Genomic DNA, 19,709 nt, shown 5'->3' with positions numbered 1-19,709 from the left:
TCGACGACAGGCCCACAAATAAACACGATATAAATCTCATACAGTAGATTATCAGATAAAATGCCTGGCTCCAAACTTCACTTGAATGACAAGAGCTGTATCTCAGCACAGTACCAAAATAGTCCGACTAACCTCTCAATGGTACAAACAATAGTTGACTACATCCGAAGTAGGAAAGATGAAAAGCCAATGAAGTGCCATTCCTTTCCGAAAATAAATCGGAGCATCAGGTCTGCAGGCAACAGGTGGAGGCCTTTGCAACAGGTGGACGCAAAGGCCTCCTGCACCATATATGCAATGTGTCACATCGTAAATAGGTGTATGCTTCCCAGTATGTTCCTTTGAAGAATATATACACGGATGTTCTGTACGACATTCCACAAAAGTGAAGTATAACTTGTTTAGATGTGCATGAACACATTTCCTCTTACATATCATATGAAATACATCCGTCCCATTGCCTTAAACATGCACTTTTTATTGCCTCTACAACTGTAAAGTTTAGTCATCATTTTGTGGTTTGTCTGGTCTTCATTTAATGTCCTGGTATAGGATGACTCGATGACTATTCATGACTCAAGCTGCTAAACCGTGGAGTGGTTCTGCAACACCGGAGCCTTTGGAGTTTTGAGTATGGCTCCAAACTTTGTTGCGACCGCATTGTGAGGATAGCTCGCAGCTGCTGCCGTCACTCACAATGTTAACACATATTGAGGGAACTGGTCAGCGTTAAACATGGCTGCCTGACTACTACGCTGATGCACACTGACGAAACAAGAAGATATGGGAATATAAACATTTAGAATACACAAAACTGGGCCGAGGTGGCTCATTTCCAATCCAGGATGAAGACTATGAGACTCCTTTCAGTCTTGAAGATCCTCTCTCTTCTGGTTTTGGTCAGCTTGAGTAATGGCATCCAGAGAGGTAAGCGGAGCCTCCATATGCTGAAAGTTTTTCCAAGTGACTTTTGAAGCCAATGTCAGTTAAACATTGCAAAGCTCTACCCTGTTACATTTCTTTCCCTTGCGATGCTAGAATGATCACAGCAAAATGTAGACGTGAAAGGAAATATCGTGAGATGCACCCTATTCCCTGGCTTGCTAAATGCTACGAATGCGTGTAAACGACAGGATGTCACCCGGAGATCACCCGGTGATCACCACATCCTGCAAGGGCAAGAGGGGAAGGTGTCCAATCCAATGATTTCCATGGTTAAGAATATTTACCGCATACTTTAGAGAACAGTTGCTCACTCATATGGCTTTTTTAAAAATCACCAAATACAATTATTTGCCATCGACTCAAAGACGAAAGTATTAAACAAAACAACTTTCACAGTGCCACAGCATCATTCGATTGCAAAATTGAAAGTGAGTCATTTTCAGGATCAAAACCCGCTCGTGTACCTTAATCAATGCATTACCCCACCCAAAAAAAAAAAAAAGAATAAATAAATAAAAATGGAACTTCCAACAGAAAAACAAGCCCTCCAGCTTTCTGACTGAACAAGTGCCATGGATAAAATTAAGTTGACTTTTCCCGATGGAGACTCAAGTCAGACGCATGAGTATTTGTGTGTCATTTTTATTCACGTCACTGTTTTAACACGGAAACGCCGCTTCTGCTTTGCATTGGAAATAAGCGTGAAATATGTGAAATCATCCTTTACTTTATCTCCAAAAAAATAATCTGCAAAGAGATTTAATTATGCATTGAAAAGTCCTCTTACAGTCAATATAAAATATTATGCTTGTTTGGAAAATTGTTGTGATTTTTATTTTCCGTGTTTAGTTAGAAGCCAGTTTGTTTTTCTGAACTTTGTTGACTCTTTTTGCAAGCTGTAATTCAAAAAGAGTGCGAGCAAACATTGTTGTCATTGTCGTTTCTTTGAATCTGTACTTTCTGACTTAATTGTGTTGTTTTGCGGGATTTTTAGAACTCAACCATCAGGTACTCAAAACATGTGATTGTCTGCTACAAAAAACAAATCCACTGCGTATTGCATAACAGCGTCAAAGGCAAATACAATGGCTGATGTGACACAAAAATAAAACGGGGAGAAAAAATGAGTCCCGCGGGATGTATTAGAAATGACCACAAAGACCAAAGGAAACAGAAGTTCAAGGCTATTAATGTGCTCTATAAACAAGCGCCAGCATTTATTTATGTATTTTCGACCAATATTTGTTACTTTCCATGAAGGATGCATTGCTTTTTTAAAAATTATTATTATTATTTTTTAATGCAATCTGTCAGGAGAGTGTAGCCCAAGATTAATAAAAGGTGATTCACCCAATGCGAGAATGCAACTTTTGCCGTATTTTGCACTGTTGCACAAAAAGCTAAAATCAACATGTAAACACAAATTCGGTTGTTACTTGGATTATTATTGTTATTATTCCAGGCAGTATGCATTTCAAACTGCGACATTAACGCTAACAATGCAATATGTCTCACTGACTTTGGTTTGACCTGGAGGAAGGCAATATTGTGTTGAAAACTCTGTGTGATTTCACGTCAGCTTTTCAATTGCAGTCGCTCCCTTTCAGCAGTATTGACAAACAGTTTATCCCAAACAAAATAAAATCTCATCCCTTCCTACTTAGTGCTCATTTTTTAACATTCTAATTTGTTTTCATTAATTCCATCTTCTCTTCACGTTCCCTTCTTCTCATGAGTTCGTCCAAAGTTTAAAAATGCAAATCTGACGTCTCCCATCAGATAGACTTGGATGCAATTTCATCCCCGAGCTCTTACCACTGTCCTTGTTTGTCTTGGTGTCTTTCGCAATATATTCCCCAGACAAGAAATTAATATCTGAACGCCGATCCCGTGTTACTTTCTCTTTTTCTCTCGCCTGACAAGTTTCTTCTCATTTTCACTTCCCATTATGAATGAGGTGTTTGACAATGTGTCAGCGAAATCACTCTCGATGACTTCATCCTGGCTGAAATCTCAACGAAATAATGTTGCAAAAAATACGCCACGGGAAAACGAATTCCCCACGTGCTTGATTTTACAACAGTCTCATAAGCTGCATACAGAATTTACTGAACAGTGGATCTCTTTCTAGCACCTCGTATACTTACATTATTGGAGACGGTGGATGTGCTACTGGATCACAACGCAACGTTCATCTGTGAGGTAGAATCGCGACCTTCAGCTGACATCACATGGACCAAGAACAACCAGCCAATAATGTAAGTTTGACTTTTCTTCTTTGGTGACAGCACTCCATCTGCATCTATTTTTTTTTTGATCGGGTGGGTTTGTTTGTTTTGTAGTCCAGCATCACTCGAAGAAATAATTCAAGTGAATCATCTATTCAAACCAAAAGCAGTTCTCTGTTGACGAATGTGCATCCGTCATCGCCTTTGTGTAAAATTACGCCTGACGCGGAGAAATGCTTTTATGCACATGTGGCTGTTGGTTTCCCGTGGTGCGTCATTGCAAAAGTTTGACAGGCATCTCATGGGATTCAACAAGGTTTGGAATCATCAAACGAAATGCTTGGCAAGGGCGCAGGAGTGCTCAACCAATCGAATAATTCATAATCCCATGCGTTTCAAGTTGTTTCCACCGATTGAGGACATTGTTGTGATGGGATGTTGCCAATGTTGTAATTGGCCGTTCGTTGTCCTTGTCTGTCCTATTAGGTACTACGACTCCAGGTATCTTACTCGAGAACAGGGACAAATGCTTCTTATCCCTCATGCAAGAGAAAATGACAACGGAGAGTACTGCTGCCTCGCCAGTAACGGAATTGGAGAGCCAGCCAAGAGCTGTGGAGCGCTCCAGTTAAAAATGAGTACGTCCGCTTCATTTGAAAAACGACAACAAAAACACTTCTGATCGTAGCCGTTCAAGCTATCAATGATGGCAGAACCTTTTTAAAGGCCTTGAAATGAATGACGTTGTCCCTTTCTGAATCAGAGCCACAAATCAAGCGCCATCCGACAAATGTGACCCTTTTGGTTGAGTCCAAAGCAGTTTTGCCATGCGTTGCCCTTGGTAACCCAAAACCAGACATGTACTGGCTTAAAGATGATGAGCTTATTCAGGTAAATGTGAATGTGCCCTATTTTTGTCTTTGTACCGTAGTTAGTCCAACACAGTGTCAACCTCTCTCAGGTCAGTGAGCGCGTCAATATTCTTGACTACGGTGGGCTGAAGTTCAACTATATTCAGAAGGAAGACGCGGGGCAGTATCGATGTGTGGCAAGAAACAGCTTCGGTTCGGCGTTTTCCAAGCTTGCCACCATTGAAGTGCAAGGTAAGTACTCAACCTTGGTTTTTGTGACCTATAGATCAAAGCTAACTAAACTCTTGTACTTTCATTCAGCCCTAAATATAACACAAACTACCATTGGTTAAGTTGTGACAACTGTCAACCTCATGGAAACGTATCAGATCAGTTTCATACTTTTTTTTGCACACACATACTGTATATATATACATACAGGTATATATACACATACATGTGTGTGTGTGTGTGGGGGGGGGGGGTCGCTGGAGGGGGGGGGGGGTGATTCCTCACAGTGCCGAGGTACCGGGTTCAATTCCAGTTCCAGCCTCCCTGTGTGGAGTTTGCATGTTCTCCTCGGGCCTGAGTGGGTTTTCTCCGGGTAGGCCGGTTTCCTCCCACATTTCAAAAACATGCATGACAGTCTAATTGAACACTCTGAATTGTCCCTAGGCGTGAGTGTGAGCGTGGATGGTTGTTCGTCTGTGTGTGCCCTGCGATTGGCTGGCAACCGGTTCAGGGTGTCCTCCGCATACTGCCCAAAGACAGCTGGGATAGGGGTCCAGCACCCGGATCCAAAAATGGATGGATGTATGGATCTATATGTGTGTGTGTGTGTGTGTGTGTGTCCTTATAAGTTGATGCAAATTTTCCTGTGAGGCAGACGTGCTCCCGAGTAAACACATTTAAATTATTTTATTTATGGTCGTTATCAACAAATATGGGCATACTGCGTTGTGTTGTGTTTGACTGATTATTGTTATAACTCTGTCATTGGTAAATTTTTTGGGAAATATTATGTAATGCTCATTCTGGCTCCACCCTGAGCAGATGACACGTGGTGCATCGCTTATTCCTTGACTGGTGTAGCCAAGTTTTCAACAATGCCAAAAAATTGAGGCAGTTCCAGCCAAGTGTCTCTTAACCATTTCCATATACTGAAGAAATAACCGTGAACACATGGAGACCGCTTTTATACGCCCATTTTTGAAATTATCTTTCTGTGTGTGGTCTCTCTGTGACATTTTTAGCTCCAGCACGAATCCTGAAAGTTCCCAAGGAGAAGAGAGTAGCATATGGCATCCAAATATCTCTGGAGTGTAATGCCACAGGAAATCCGATCCCCACCATCACCTGGTTAGAAAACGGGAATACAGTGAGTGGACTGCACGGAGTTCCAGACGCATGCAGTAAAATGCCTGCTGGTTTGAGCATATTTTACAATTTGAACACATTGGCACATGTTGGCCAACGGCTTGTTTTTGAATTGAAGCTCAATGATTTGATATTGAACTTTGAACTTGTTAATGGCAATTTCATTGTCGTGAAGTAGTTCACAAAGTCATGCCAAGTAAATGTGCCCCGGTGAGGACTAGTTTGCCCTGCCTTTTTTTTAAGGAATACAAATGTGGTCGAGCCTAGCCAATTCCTAGCCAATAACAATAATGGACCCTGGCCTCGGTTGAAAGTTGAATCTTTCTTGAAGTGGGATCAAAGATTTTGCAAAGCTGTTTTTGTTTGGACATTGAACAACTTGGATGGGGCGTTTTGTTCACAATGACTCGCCAAAAGGATATCCACAGTTTTCAAAGGAAATACTCTGTGTTGATGTGTCAGTACATCTACTTACGTCTGATAGTCCCACTGGGATATACACGACACGCATCCGTACAACAGACCCCGTAAGTACGCTTGCACGATACATTACAAGTCAGTGTCAGCATTTACAAAACTAATAATGCACTCTCTGGGAGGTATTTATATTGGATGCAGATGCACTTAAGTGCTGGTTGATGACTGCACAGCTGAAGTCACGACAATTTAAAATAACTGAATCGTATGTAATGACTTAAGTGAGCTGGATTCTGACCTGATTTATGCCCAAGTCACCGGCAAAAAAACCCAAACAAAAACGATGCTTTGGTACGTTTTCAATTGGTAATAAAACACTCAATAATTGTAACAATTCTTGGGATTTTTGTTGTGGTTCTGGGGTTGTAGTTCACCCGTGATTTGAAGAGACTCTGTACTGAATGGTTTGACCTGATTCATTGTTCACTGTCAATCGTATTGTAATTCATGCATAGTTTAAGTTGACTATGCAACTAAACATAATGGAGCCATTAAGGCACAAAGCATGAACCTTATAATATTTTGGCAGTCTTGGTGCTTGTTAAAAAAATGCCAGTAATGCTTGTGAATATGGCTTGAGTGTGTGTCTGCATATGTGTGTGTGAAAATGTTTCCTGGCAGCCTGTTGATTTAATTGACTTCAGTAAAGCTGGCTAAAGATGATCCAAAAAACAAGGCCACGTATCACAAAAACTGCAGACATCTCTCAGTATAAAAGACACGCATTTGGTGTCACTACAAACATGTGGTATGAATTCCTGTACGATAAAAAAAAAAGAACAATGTAGATGTTTGTTCGATAACACTGAACGCTGTCTAACAATGTGCAGGTTTTATCAATATAGCAACTAATAACATATTAATAACAGATTAACAACTAATGACATAAATAATATTTGCTCCCTTCCAACCAATTTCAATGAGACAGCAGCCCATTGCTATGTGATAATCTTGGAGATTTGTTAAAAATGGATCGGTAGGATATAGGTGCGATGGGATATATTTTCTAAAAGATGCACCATTATACTGTACATTCATACATGAATTTGAAAAGACCAACACAATTGATCATGACGTACTCCCACGACTGTTTGTTTCTGTTCCTTTCAAGATCTCCGGCGCATCAGTCGATGAGACTTTGGCGGGAGAAGTCATTTTGTCGGTTCTGCGGGTGACGGTGACGAAGCCAGCTCTTTACACGTGCTTGGCCTCAAACAGACACAGCGCTGGGGCCAACACTGTCAAAGCAACCGCTCGAGTGACTGTCGCAGGTGAGTATTTAATTCTACATGGGGATCTTCAAACAAAGTGTTGGATTTATCTGAGGAGCATCAACTACTTAACACAGAGTCTTAGCGTTATGTTAGCTGTTTGACGCGGCTTCAGCTGTTTGTTTTTTTCCCCCCCTGGACCATTTGTTTTTTAACTTCACCACAGCCCACACACACAACACTCACCTAAAAAAAATCACTTCCTGGTTGTTAAGTCCCTCCACAGACCAAGATGCTAAACCTAGGACATGGACAGATGAGGATCACGTTTGATTTTTTCTTCCAAGCGAGACTAAATGATATGCCTCCGCTTTCTTTCGTCCCTCTTCTTTTCATGCTGGTTTACCTTCAACCAACATCTTATGGATCTTGCCATTTCCCGATAGAATGGAGGTAAGTCACTGGAATGCGGACTTGCTGCAACCCTTCTTGTGTGTTAATCCTTTCAAGTTACTTACACAGTGGTTACATTTACAATATTCATTCAATTTCAGCTTACCTCTGAAGGATTTTTGGTTTCAGATGTGCTGGGTCGTTCACTGTTTTTTAGGTCGCTCAATAATTGTGCCTTGTGTTATCTAAGCCAGGGTAGCCATGGACTTTCAAAAGCCCTTTTAGCTTTTCTACTTTGACAAACCCCTGAGTGTACATTTAACTTTTTGACTTTCAAATGTTCATCTCCCTATGTGAGCCTGTTCTCCTTTGTGTCCAGTTTCATTTTCTCTCGCCAATATGACATATCTGATGTAGGAAACTGTTGACCTGTACAGAAACATGCAACAGGAGGCCACGCTGGCCAGCCGTTTCATTTTTATATGACACCTAAACTTAGCGAAATATGTACACGCCTATTAATTTTTGGCCTACATTGATGTAGGCCAAAAATTACCTACCTCCTGACTACCAGTAGTTCAAATTTGTCCTCTGCAGAGGACATTTGTGAACCTAAATATCTCCCACCCAGTGCATCCAATCGCATTAACTCCTTTTGTTACTCTAAAGAGGACATTCAGTGCTTTCCAATGATACCAAATTTGTAGGGGTTAGAAAAAATAAGAAAATGGCTTCCCTCAGTGCAAGCATTTTTTATTGGAAGAGGAAAAGTAATACTTTTGATCAAACACATTTTGTTTTTGAAATGCTGTTGCCATTTTATTTATAAGACTCTTATGAACATGTTAAAGTGTTGTTTGAGTTGTTTTCAATGTATTTGAGCCTAGTATTCCGGTGTTTAAAAAATGTAGTGGAATTTCAAAAATGTCTTTTGGAGTAGTCCAATTATTTCACATAGATTGGGGAATTTCAAAATAAATGTGATTGGACAACATTTTTTTTCCTGGTAGTCAGGAGGATATGATAAGATAAGAAAGCCATGATTTGTCTCACAATGGAGAAATTCCCAATTTACAACAGCAAAATTATGAAAGGGAGAAGTAGAAGAGCAAAAAGTATAGAAATAAATAAAAGGTATAAAATATAGATATAAGCATATTAAAAATGGGTGAGTGAGGGGGAGTCCAGGTTTTAACGTATGTTTATTCAGCAGCCTGACACTAGTCGGTAGGAACGAGCGGCAGTATCTCTCCTTCCTGCAGCACCGGTCTATCAGTCTCTGGCTGAAGGAGCTGCCAAGTGCTGTTGGGGTGGTCTGGAGTGGGTGAGAGGGTCTGTCCATTATAGCTTTTAGCTTGGCTAGCATCCTTCTGTTGCCCAGCTCCTCCAGAGTGTCCAGGGAGCAGCCCAGGAAATAGCCGGCCCTAATGACCAGTCGGTTCAATCTCACTCTGTCACTTGTCTACTGCCTGACCAGCAGACTATGCCATAATCAAGGTCAAGGTCAAGGTCATCTTTATTGTCAAATATGCTCACGTATGACATGCAGCATAGATGAAATTTCTTCCTCTCATTCCTCAGTGCAAATATGCATGCAAACATGCTGTGCATTAAACACACACAGCTCAGAAGATAGCAGCTACACTGTATAAAAAGACGTAATGTGCAATCTGAACAGTATAAACAATATAGACGATATAGACAGTACAAACAGCATAAACAATGACACCTGTGGCTAATGAATGGCTGAGGCCACCATAGATAAAGTTCAATCATATTCAAATAATATTTCTTGTATTAAACCAAATTTCTTGTATCAAACCAAATCATCTGCCTAATCCAGCAGATTCACGCCAAAGGCAGTCTACACCCTGAACTGGTCGTTATTTACTAGGAGGGCACATATGGAGGCGGAAAACCATTACAGTCATACCGTCACTCATTGGGAACTGAACGCTGTTCAACTACGCTGTGTGCACCAAAGTCGGGGGCATGTACCGCAACACCATCAATGACCCACGCAAAACCATCTGGTTTTACTTAGTGTAAAGATGTCGGCGAGAGAATCCGATCCCGATACGCTTTTCTTTCTGTCACTAATATTGACATACGGACAGGGAGCCGCTCCTGATGTCCACATATGGCGCGAATTGAATGTGAACTTTTTTCTGGAACTCGACGTGACCACAGTTACCACATGTGAACAGTGAAACTGCAAACTGAGCGAGAGAAACATTTTGTGACTGTATTCAGACGTGTCCTTCTCTGTAATAGTCAGACTTATTTACTGCTCGTGTCGAGGCGACTGTACTTTGTACAGCTGCCTGCTATGTTTACGAATTGGAAACAAAGGAACAAATGGTTCGTGTGATCAGGGCTCAAAGGATAGCGAGTTTGTAAGTTCGCTAACGTATTGCCACATCTGGACACTGGATGCCGACGGAGTCATGGGAAAGGCATTAGGGAGATAACGGTCATGGTGGGATTTGTTAGATTTACGTGTTAGTTTTATGTTGGTGATTTGATTTAATAAGTTAACTCCCCCACCTCCCCGACCCCCCGAAGGAGAGAGCATCTGGACTTTGTAAGAGTCACTGTCAATGGCAGTTCAGAAGGAGATCATGTGTGAAGCAAATGCCGCTCGTCACCATTTGTCTACACAATCACCAACATTTTTTAATAGAATCTATTCAAACATTATCCAAGCAATTTTACAGTATTTCTTTTTTCACCTTTTTTAAGAAAAAAACACATTTTTTAAGAAAAGTAAATGAACAATGTTTAAACGTCAGACAACATCCCAGAAGGGTCGCATGGCACATATAGAAAAACAACCATTCACATGCATATTTAGGCCGACGGAAAATGTGTAGTCATCAGGCGGTGGACCCAATTTATGCATTTTTTTTTTTGGAATGTGGGAGGAAGGACGACAAAAGCAATGCAAAAAGAGGGGAAAAATCCCAACTCCACACAAAAAACAAAAAACAAAAAAAAAGTCCCAACTTTGATTTAGAAGTTCTAACCACTCCCCTCCCAAGGTCATTTTCAAATTCGTCGATTGACCGAAACCGAAATATGGTTGGAAAAATGTTTCTTTGTTTGCTCCTGCAAACATTTAGCCTGAATGCATGTATCCTTGACAGACTCTACAAGGGTGTTGCGGGCTTCTGCAGTGCATATCGGGGAGAAGTGTGCCGCACGATTTTAAGGGAAGATTCACTTGTTTTCTTCAACGCCTCCATGTCTGACCCGGAGGACGTGCAAGAGTACCTGATTCAGAGCTGGTGGACGGAGTTTGAAGGTCTTAGTAAACTCTGTGGCCCTGCAGTGCGTTCACTTCTCTGTCATACCTCTTTCCCAGACTGTAATCCATCAGGCTTGGGACCAGCACCTAAACCTGTCTGCAGGTAACCTATTTCTTTTTCAATGCACATGCCTTTGCGTAGCACATATATCTAAAAATATTCTAGAATGAATTAAATCTGTGCATAAGGAATTTGAATCCATCCATACTCCATCCTCCCGTGTCGGTTTCTAAGTGCACCAATACAATGACTGTATATCATTAGCCTAATAGCATAGTAGACAAAGTCATTCTTTTTTCAGATTGTTTTTGACGAGCCTGTATCTTGCTAGTGTTAGCGGACGTAGCGAATGTTATTTTTATTTTTTTTTGTCAGGGTTGCAAAAGGTTGTAAAGATGGACATTCCCAAACAGTTTCCAATGATTGCAAACAGTTTTTCTAGTCTCCATCACATTTTGAACATGTCGGTTGTTTCTTTGCGACAAGGAAAACTCTGAGAATCTCTTTGTAACCTTGAACAAACCCTGACAAAAAAGAAACATTCAGAGGCCGTGCGCAAACCTTCGCAAACCATTGGCGCTCAGCATGAGGCAACTGTCATATGCTAGCAAGTTGATTGAATGAATGACCCGCGTCGAGTACTGAACTCCTCCCATCAAACTCAGAAACACCTGCAAGTGCAACTCTTGTTCGACATCAGTAACCTTTGAGAAATGCTTTTCTGGATGAACAGCAGGCAAAAATTGAGGAAAGTCTTTCAAAAGCATGAACAACCCCAGTGTAGCGTCCTATTTTTTCCTTTCCATCCTCCAAAGCCTTGCGGAAAGTCTCCCTGGATGAGTGAATATGACAATTCAATGTTCTCTCTCCAGTTTAGTTTCCTAGAGATGTGACAGTTAATATTTTGGTTAATACTTTGTTGTTGTTGTTTTTTTTTTACAACAGGGAGCATTGCCTTGCAGTGAAGGAGCTGTACTGCCATAAAGAATGGTCGATACTAGAAGGCAGCATGCTGTCTGTCCAGCCTGGACTCTTCGGTTCTGCCGCAGACTTCCACACACCCCGTTTGCTGTTGCCCAAATGTCAAACTTTACCTAGTCTCCATTCAGACCTTCAAGCGTGTACTCGTGTTCCTTTCGTGGGTAAGTTGTAAGTTCATATAGCAATGCTAAACCTTTCCACAAACAAATGTTCTTCCAATGACCTTCTTTCTCCTTTCAAGTTTGCGATTCAATATGACTAATCTAACTTTTCTGTATTTCAGACATCAAGACGGATCAAATGACTAGTAAGTGTTAAACATGAATGAAAATTCCCACTGTTAAAAAAAAACAAAAACTCGTTACATTTCTGTTTTGTATCACCAGCAACATGTTACAGTGACAGAGGGCGTTTTTATCAGGGTAGCGTGAACGTGACAAGGTCCGGCATACCCTGTCAGCCGTGGGATCAACAGGTACTCATCTACAAGCGTGTACTGCAGTAGAAACATTGAAATTACAAATACATGACCGCATGTAAATAATACATGAATATTAACAAAATATTTGAAAATAGAATTTAACATTCAGGAATTATTATATACAGCTGATTGCACAAAATGTGTTTACTTCAAATGTTCAGTTGCAAACAAATACAACAGAAATTATTTTTGGTATCTTACGATTAAAAGGTCATTCTAATCATTTTAAATTGGAATGCTGAGAGTCAAACATTCACGTTGTAAGTTTTTTTTGTTATTTAAGACATCAGAAAACGAAATGAAAGCCATCAAATTGAGTACGCGGGGAACATCATGTTCACGTGACTTGAGTTCAGTTTCTTTGTTTCTTCTATTGTTTCGTACTCCTCTTTTGATGTCAAACTCAAATGTTTGCAGCCTCCAAATGAAAATCAAGGAGTTGGCTTCACTTTTGGAATAGCTTTGGGAGGGTGTGTATGCATATGGAACGACTTCTGTCATCCAATGATGCAAAGTATTACATTTGCAACAAGCTTAAAATCCATTTAGTTCAATTACGGCGAATCAGACTGATTTGTGCCCGTCTGTGTTTTCTATCATACATTTGTGGCTCTTTCTCGGAAAGATGGCGCAATCTCTCCTTTATCTTTTTAAGACTTTACTTGGTAAAAATAGTCTCTTTGGGTGAACTCGTGCTTCACTCCTGTGTAGTTTGTGCGTGTCTGTCTGTGCGAGCGTGTTGCCAGGTCAGCAGGGAGGGAGGGTCTTGTACTGTCACATCCTACCTCTGGAAGCAATTAGCTTTCACACGCAAATCTTGCACCGACTAACACAAACACTCACTCATTCACTCACAGACCCGCACACATTCTGTGTGGATTGTTCGTGCGTTTGGACGTAACGACACAATCTGGAATGACGCAATACTCAGGAAGCAGTTCAATATCTGTTTTCCCTCCTCATAGGTTGATGGAAGACTGGCTCAAACTTTTGTTTTTTTTTTAAGTTCAGTTTCGGGGGGGTTTCTGATGATTATTGCATTTGTGGAAAAATAATTTTATTGATTAGAAGTGGTGATATGTTGATTTTGGTGGGCTATAATGCATAATAGCAACTTGAATGATGCAGTGTTCGGTATTTCCTTTCGACAATATGGAGCTTGTTGCTGCAGGATATTGCCCAACTGTATGATTTTCTGAGTCAATAATGCTGTGCAATGAGCCAGAACGGGAGAAAACATGTCACACCTTTTTGCAATATAACTGGTGGTATGCGAAACCGTTTTTTTCACGCTGTATCAAAGTGCCATATGTTGAGTATTTAAGTTGGCCCTTTGGAAGAAACTTTCTCCAACCTCTGCCATTATCAAAACAAAACCTTCCCCATTTGACCCTCAACAAGGTCTCCAAAGGTCCACTTACCAAACGTTTATCTCCAAAGGTGTTTTGTGTAAGTGTCCTTAAAAGTGTTTTAAAGCCTTTATAGACTCTCTTGACCACTCAAAACACGCCTTGCTTCTCATTCCGCTGTACATTGCGTCAACGCAGGTTCCTCATCAGCACCGCTTGTCTGTGGATGCCGTTCCAGAGTTAAAAAACTCAGATAACAACTGTAGAAACCCAGCAGGGATCAGCGACAAGCCGTGGTGCTACACCTCAAATCCGAACATACGTTGGGAGTATTGTGCCGTACCACAGTGTGGGGAGGCGGGAGCGGAATCAGGTAACTATTGTTCTCTCTTTCTCAAGAATAACATTTCATCTAGTTCAAAGGTGTCAAACTCAGGTCCTGGAGGGCCGCTGTCCTGCATGTTTTCCAAGTCTCCGTGTTGCAACACACCTGATTCAAATGAACAGGTTCAATGTCAGGCTTTCGCAGAGCTTGCTGATGACCTGATCATTTGAATCAGGTGTGTTGCAACAGGGAGACTTGGAAAACATGCAGGACAGCGGCCCTCCAGGATCTGAGTTTGACACCTATGATCTAGTTGCTTAAAACTTTTAGAACAGAAAACTACTGATGAGGATGTTGTGAACTCACTAAATGCTTCCCGGGCCAATTATGGCAACTCACATATGACATCGATTGGTCCAACCTACTCGTTGGCACACATAATTAGGTGCGTGACTTCAGTTAAGCCGTTGCATCGCTTGGTCTTCTTTGTCTTTCTCTGCCCGTGTACACTGACCAGTTGAAACAAGTTAAGACCGCACAATAACACATGGGAAGATACCAAAACATTGTTTAGGTGATGCTGAGTTTCTGTGTAGGCGCGGCAAAGGCACCATACGATAATAGCGATTGTTTTGGAGAGAACAAATCGTCTCCTGCTTCTGGCAGAGAAGGGCCTTCATGGCCGTGTCTCGATCTTTTAGGCATCCATTAACCCTTTCTTGCACCCTGTAACCTGATAACACGATAAGTTGTCCACTGTAGTAACCGCTGTCCCTGAAATGGGGAGAACGTGAAACTAACTACTTGGACGCCGTGCTGCCATATTTACTTTCTATATTTAACAAATTTGTGTTATCGCCGTTATTGTCATCAATGAATCGTATTCATCATTTGATAACAATATTCTAGCTTTCCATTAAAAACATTTTTTTTTTTTGCTTACATTTTAATCATCTTTTGGCTACGTGTCAGTGGCTAAGCAAGAGCCAGCAGGTCCTCGTCACCTCCCTCCCACAACAGCTTCATCTCCAGCATACTCCATGTCGGTCATTGTTATCATTCTGACTGTACTCGCCTGCGCGGTCTTCCTCACCGTCGTGATCGTCGCATGTCGCCGACGGAGAAAACAATGGAGACAACACAAACGGTAAATGCAAAATGCAAAAAAGGGAGTTCTTTCACACACAATACTAACTTTGTCTCTGTGTAGGGCAATGGAGAGCCCAACAATGACTGCTCTTCCTTCAGAGCTCCTACTGGACCGACTGCACCCAAACCCTATGTACCAACGGGTTCCTTTGCTCCTCAATTCCAAACTTCTGGCCCTTGAATACCCCAGGAATAATATCCAGTATGTTCGAGATATCGGAGAGGGAGCCTTTGGTCGAGTTTTTCAAGCAAGGTAAGATTGAGCCTGAGGGAAATGGATGAAAACAAAGGCTGCAGTGATGAAAAGCTCGATGAACCTAACCAGATTCTGGTCTTCACAAGAGGACAGGTATGGAATTGTGCAAATCCCTTCCAATTTTGCCAAGCTTCCGACTGATAGGGCTTTTCAAAAAATGTCCAGAACAATCCGTGACCTTTGAGGATCGTAGGGATTGTAGTATACAGTTTAAAATGTACAAAAAAGCAATAACACACGTGCAGAATAAAACTAAATGCGAGTTTCCGGCTGTCTGAGTCCATCAACAGTTCTGTTGATGAAATATGTGAAATGTAGAATGTGAAAGATAGAATGTTGTTACAAAAGGCCATTAATCTATTGCGATTTTGGAACTAGGATAACAGTATGCCAATGGACTTGCAAAAGGGGAGGCTGGGGGGGAGAGGGATGGTAACAATATTTCACTTCAGATGAGACAAGCTATGGGTTATTTGCTTCTAACATGGGCAAACCAAATGAAACCTGAGAGGGTGAGCTCTCGCTCAGCCATTTGCACGTTTCGAAGAGAGGTGTCATATTCAGTCCACACTGAACTCTCCGATCAGTCCTTCTGATATCCGTGAATAGATATGCTTGATATTTTCGATAAGAGCTCAACATGGAACTGTTTGAATTGCTTTAGCTTCAATGTATTTCATTTTATTTCCCTCAACTGAGTAAAATATGATGACCTTCATCGAAGCTGCCATATAGTCCAGGATACTCCCAAGGGAACAAACACATATATATTGACCTTGAATCGCTCTCTTTCCAACATATCCAGACATTCAATACTCCACATGACGGACACGTGGGGCCCTATTTTCATGCCCACGGCATGACTCCTCCAAAGTGCGATCAAACCGGGTAGAGTTTTCTTTCTTTTTATATTTTAAGAAACTGGTATTTGCACCGTTGTGGGAGAGAACACAAATGACATGGCCAATGGAAGTGACACCTCTCCTTCCCATTAAATTCCGCGCCGGAGACGCGCACGATCTACAGCACAGGTGTCAAAGTCAGGGTCCAGGGGCCAGATCTGGCCCGCTAAAGCAAATCATGGGTGTCAACTTCCATGATGCTTGCTAAAACCTGTACCAAAATGTCAAATTGTCACGTATCATAAATAATGTTGAGATTTTGTTATAATTTTGCTCTACTGTTGACTGATTTCAAAACTAGGAAGCCATACATTTTTTGGTGTACAACTAATAATATGATGTGAGGATGAAAACTTAATTTGGGTTCTGTTGTCATGGCCCTTCGAGGAATGACGTAACTCCAAAGTGGCCTGCGACAAAAATGAGTTTGACACCCCTGATCTACAGGGTTGAAACATAAACTGACTCAATGGAGTCCATTCAGGTGATCCGAGTGTACAAAGTACGTTGACAAGGAACTGATCTCCTATTGAGGATGCTGTAAAGTTGGCTGCAGTGTGTGTGTGTATTAATTTGTAAAATACATATCCATACTTCACATTTTACCAAATGTTTCCATGCAACTGAATGTGGTAACAGAAGGGGAGAAAATGAAAAAAAAACCTTTCAGTCTAAATATCCTTTCTTCTTTTAAATGTGTAAAATACATCAATTCTTGAAGATGTGAGTGAACATAAAATTGTTGCAGAGCCCCAGGCTTGCTACCAATGGAACCTTTCACAATGGTGGCTGTAAAGATGCTCAAGGAAGAAGCCTCAGCAGACATGCAGAATGATTTCCAGAGAGAGGCAGCACTCATGGCTGAATTTGACCATTCCAACATCGTGCGACTCCTCGGTAAGCGTATGTGCGTGGGATGAAACCAAGACTTTTCAAAAAGCGACGTTCACGCCTGGAGTTCTCATTGTGTGACTGAACGACAGCGTAGTCACTGAAAAGGGGCTCGAAAGTTAAACGGAAAACCAGATCGAGAGTCACTGAAAGGAGCTACAGAAGGCTTCTCAATTTGTACTTCAATACTCAATGTTGGAATCAAGTCGTATGGATCAAATCGAATTCCTTCACTCTCTGTGGGCAACGCAAACTGAATCCACCAGCGCAAAACAATAATTCCATTTCAAGTCAGCATTCGAAGACTTGATCAATTATTCAGTAGGCTTTTATTCCAAAAGCAACAAAAATCCAGACGACTTCACGCTAATGGTATCAGCACTTTAGATGCACATGAATCAAAGTGGAATTGACTTGTTCAGTTAAGATGTTTACTTTATTTCATTTTCGAGGTATAAAAGTCTGGTCAACAGATACGCATAAAACCTTTTCTGTATTGTAATGAGCTTAGCATATTGTGAAACTCAAGGGAGGACCAAAAAGACACAAAACCATTACGGGTGAACTTCATCGGTTCTTCTCTAAACTTTTAAATTAGAACACCAACTGTTCAACGTTTCAGTACATTTTGCAACTTGCCTTTCACGAAACAAGGAGTTGAACAGCAAAATTTACGACAGTTTTGATTTTTTTTTTCTTGTTTCCGTGGTCAGATGTCAACTTTTATGGTTTTGGGTGACTCTGCTGCTGTCCTTCTGCGACACTGTCGAAACACTTAACAGATGGAAAATGTGTGTCCAAAGGTTTAAAGAAGGTTCAAAGATGTTCAAGTGTAAATGTTATAGTGCGTTTTAGTTAGAACTGAAATTTCAAGAAACCAAATGGCCCTACTTTTTTTTTTGTGTGTGAATAGTAAAATTAAATAAAATAGATTGCTTACAAAAAAAAGAATACTTTTTAATTTCTGCGTTTCCTGTGTGTAAAAAGGTTCAGATCACTTATCAATTGGCTACAGTCACTGAGCTCTTAATGCAAAACTGTAGATGCACTTATGTGCCGTGTCTATTTCTGAACTCGCACACATCGCAAATGGTTTTGTCTGTGTTTATGTCTACACCGAATGTTTATTTACCCCCTTCCGTGAATGAACCCATTCTATGATATACCGGTAAAGAGAAAATTACTTTGCTCCTTTAGATGGATGACATCACGAATGTGCTTATGTGGTTGAATGTCATTGGTTTGTTCTTACAAACCTTCGGGAATCGCCAAGCTCAAAAGCGGATTCGGATGATCAAAAGGGAACTTAAAAAAGTCTGTCTGCTTTCATTCTGCAGGTGTATGCGCAGTGGGTAAACCCATGTGCCTGATGTTTGAGTACATGGCCCAAGGTGACCTCAACGAATTCCTGCGTCGTCGATCTCCAACACGATCCGTGCGAACGGTCAGCCGCGCGAGCCTATCCGGTCGCAGTTTTTCTTCAGAGACGGAAGCCGGGCCCCTCTCTTGCCCCGAGCAGTTATCAATGTCCAAACAGATCGCCGCGGGGATGGCCTACCTGTCGGAACGCAAGTTTGTCCATCGAGACCTTGCGACAAGAAATTGCCTAGTCCGGGAGGAAATGGTGGTGAAGATTGCGGATTTCGGCCTCTCCAGGAACATCTACTCAGCTGATTACTACAAAGCCAATGAAAATGACGCCATACCCATTCGATGGATGCCCCCGGAGTCTATTTTCTACAACCGTTACACCACTGAATCGGATGTTTGGGCTTATGGCGTGGTGTTATGGGAGATCTTCTCCCACGGCATGCAGCCTTACTATGGCATGGGCCACGAGGAAGTTATTTACTATGTCAGGGATGGTCACATCCTTTCCTGCCCTGAGAACTGCCCACTGGAGCTATATAATCTAATGAGGCTTTGTTGGAGCACACACCCGCCGGATCGGCCCAGCTTCAACAGCATACATCGAATTCTGGAGCGGATGCATCAAAATATGCAGAGCACAAATGATGATACCGAGGCGGACTGTTAATTTTCTTACAACGCCGATAAGACACGACATAAGACTGGCATAGAGCAGAATATTGCTATTTTGAGAAACTCCCAAGATCATGTTTACACAGTAAAAGGAAAACTTGCATATATAATTCATTCATTCATTCATCTTCCGAGCCGCTTGATCCTCACTAGGGTCGCGGGGGGGGGGGCTGGAACCTATCCCAGCTGTCTTCGGGCAGTAGGCGAGGGACACCCTGAATCGGTTGCCAGCCAATCGCAGGGCACACAGAAACGAACAACCATTCGCACTCACGCCTAGGGACAATTTAGAGTGTTCAATCAGCCTGCCACGCATGTTTTTGGAATGTAGGTGGAAACCGGAGCACCCGGAGAAAACCCACCCAGGCCCGGGGAGAGCATGCACACGCCACACAGGGAGGCCGGAGCTGGAATCGAACTCAGTACCTCTGCATTGTGAAGCCGACGTGCTAACCACTGGACTACCGGGCCGCCCATTGCATGTATAATGCAACACCAAATTTATTCCCACATCACAAGATGATTATAAATTACCTTTCGCC

General features: G+C 41.7%; 1 protein-coding gene across 1 annotated transcript; it reads left to right on the top strand.

Moving 5' to 3' along the window:
* Positions 1-5: 5 nt before the first annotated feature.
* musk (muscle, skeletal, receptor tyrosine kinase) lies at positions 6-19,423 on the top strand. Its single transcript, XM_052050351.1, is given in 17 exon segments — positions 6-927; positions 3,077-3,203; positions 3,660-3,811; positions 3,937-4,064; positions 4,135-4,276; positions 5,278-5,402; positions 6,990-7,149; positions 7,536-7,542; positions 10,629-10,892; positions 11,736-11,932; positions 12,055-12,085; positions 12,087-12,246; positions 13,800-13,974; positions 14,899-15,073; positions 15,137-15,328; positions 16,982-17,130; positions 18,462-19,423. Coding segments are annotated over 17 exon segments (2,967 nt in total). The 5' UTR covers positions 6-845; the 3' UTR covers positions 19,163-19,423.
* Positions 19,424-19,709: the final 286 nt, after the last annotated feature.

This window comes from Hippocampus zosterae, chromosome 18 (genome assembly GCF_025434085.1).
Source record: "Hippocampus zosterae strain Florida chromosome 18, ASM2543408v3, whole genome shotgun sequence".
Classification (NCBI taxonomy): Eukaryota; Metazoa; Chordata; class Actinopteri; order Syngnathiformes; family Syngnathidae; genus Hippocampus; species Hippocampus zosterae.
The sequence above is the reverse complement of the archived record's forward strand: the minus strand, read 5'-3'. Positions and strand labels throughout refer to the sequence as shown.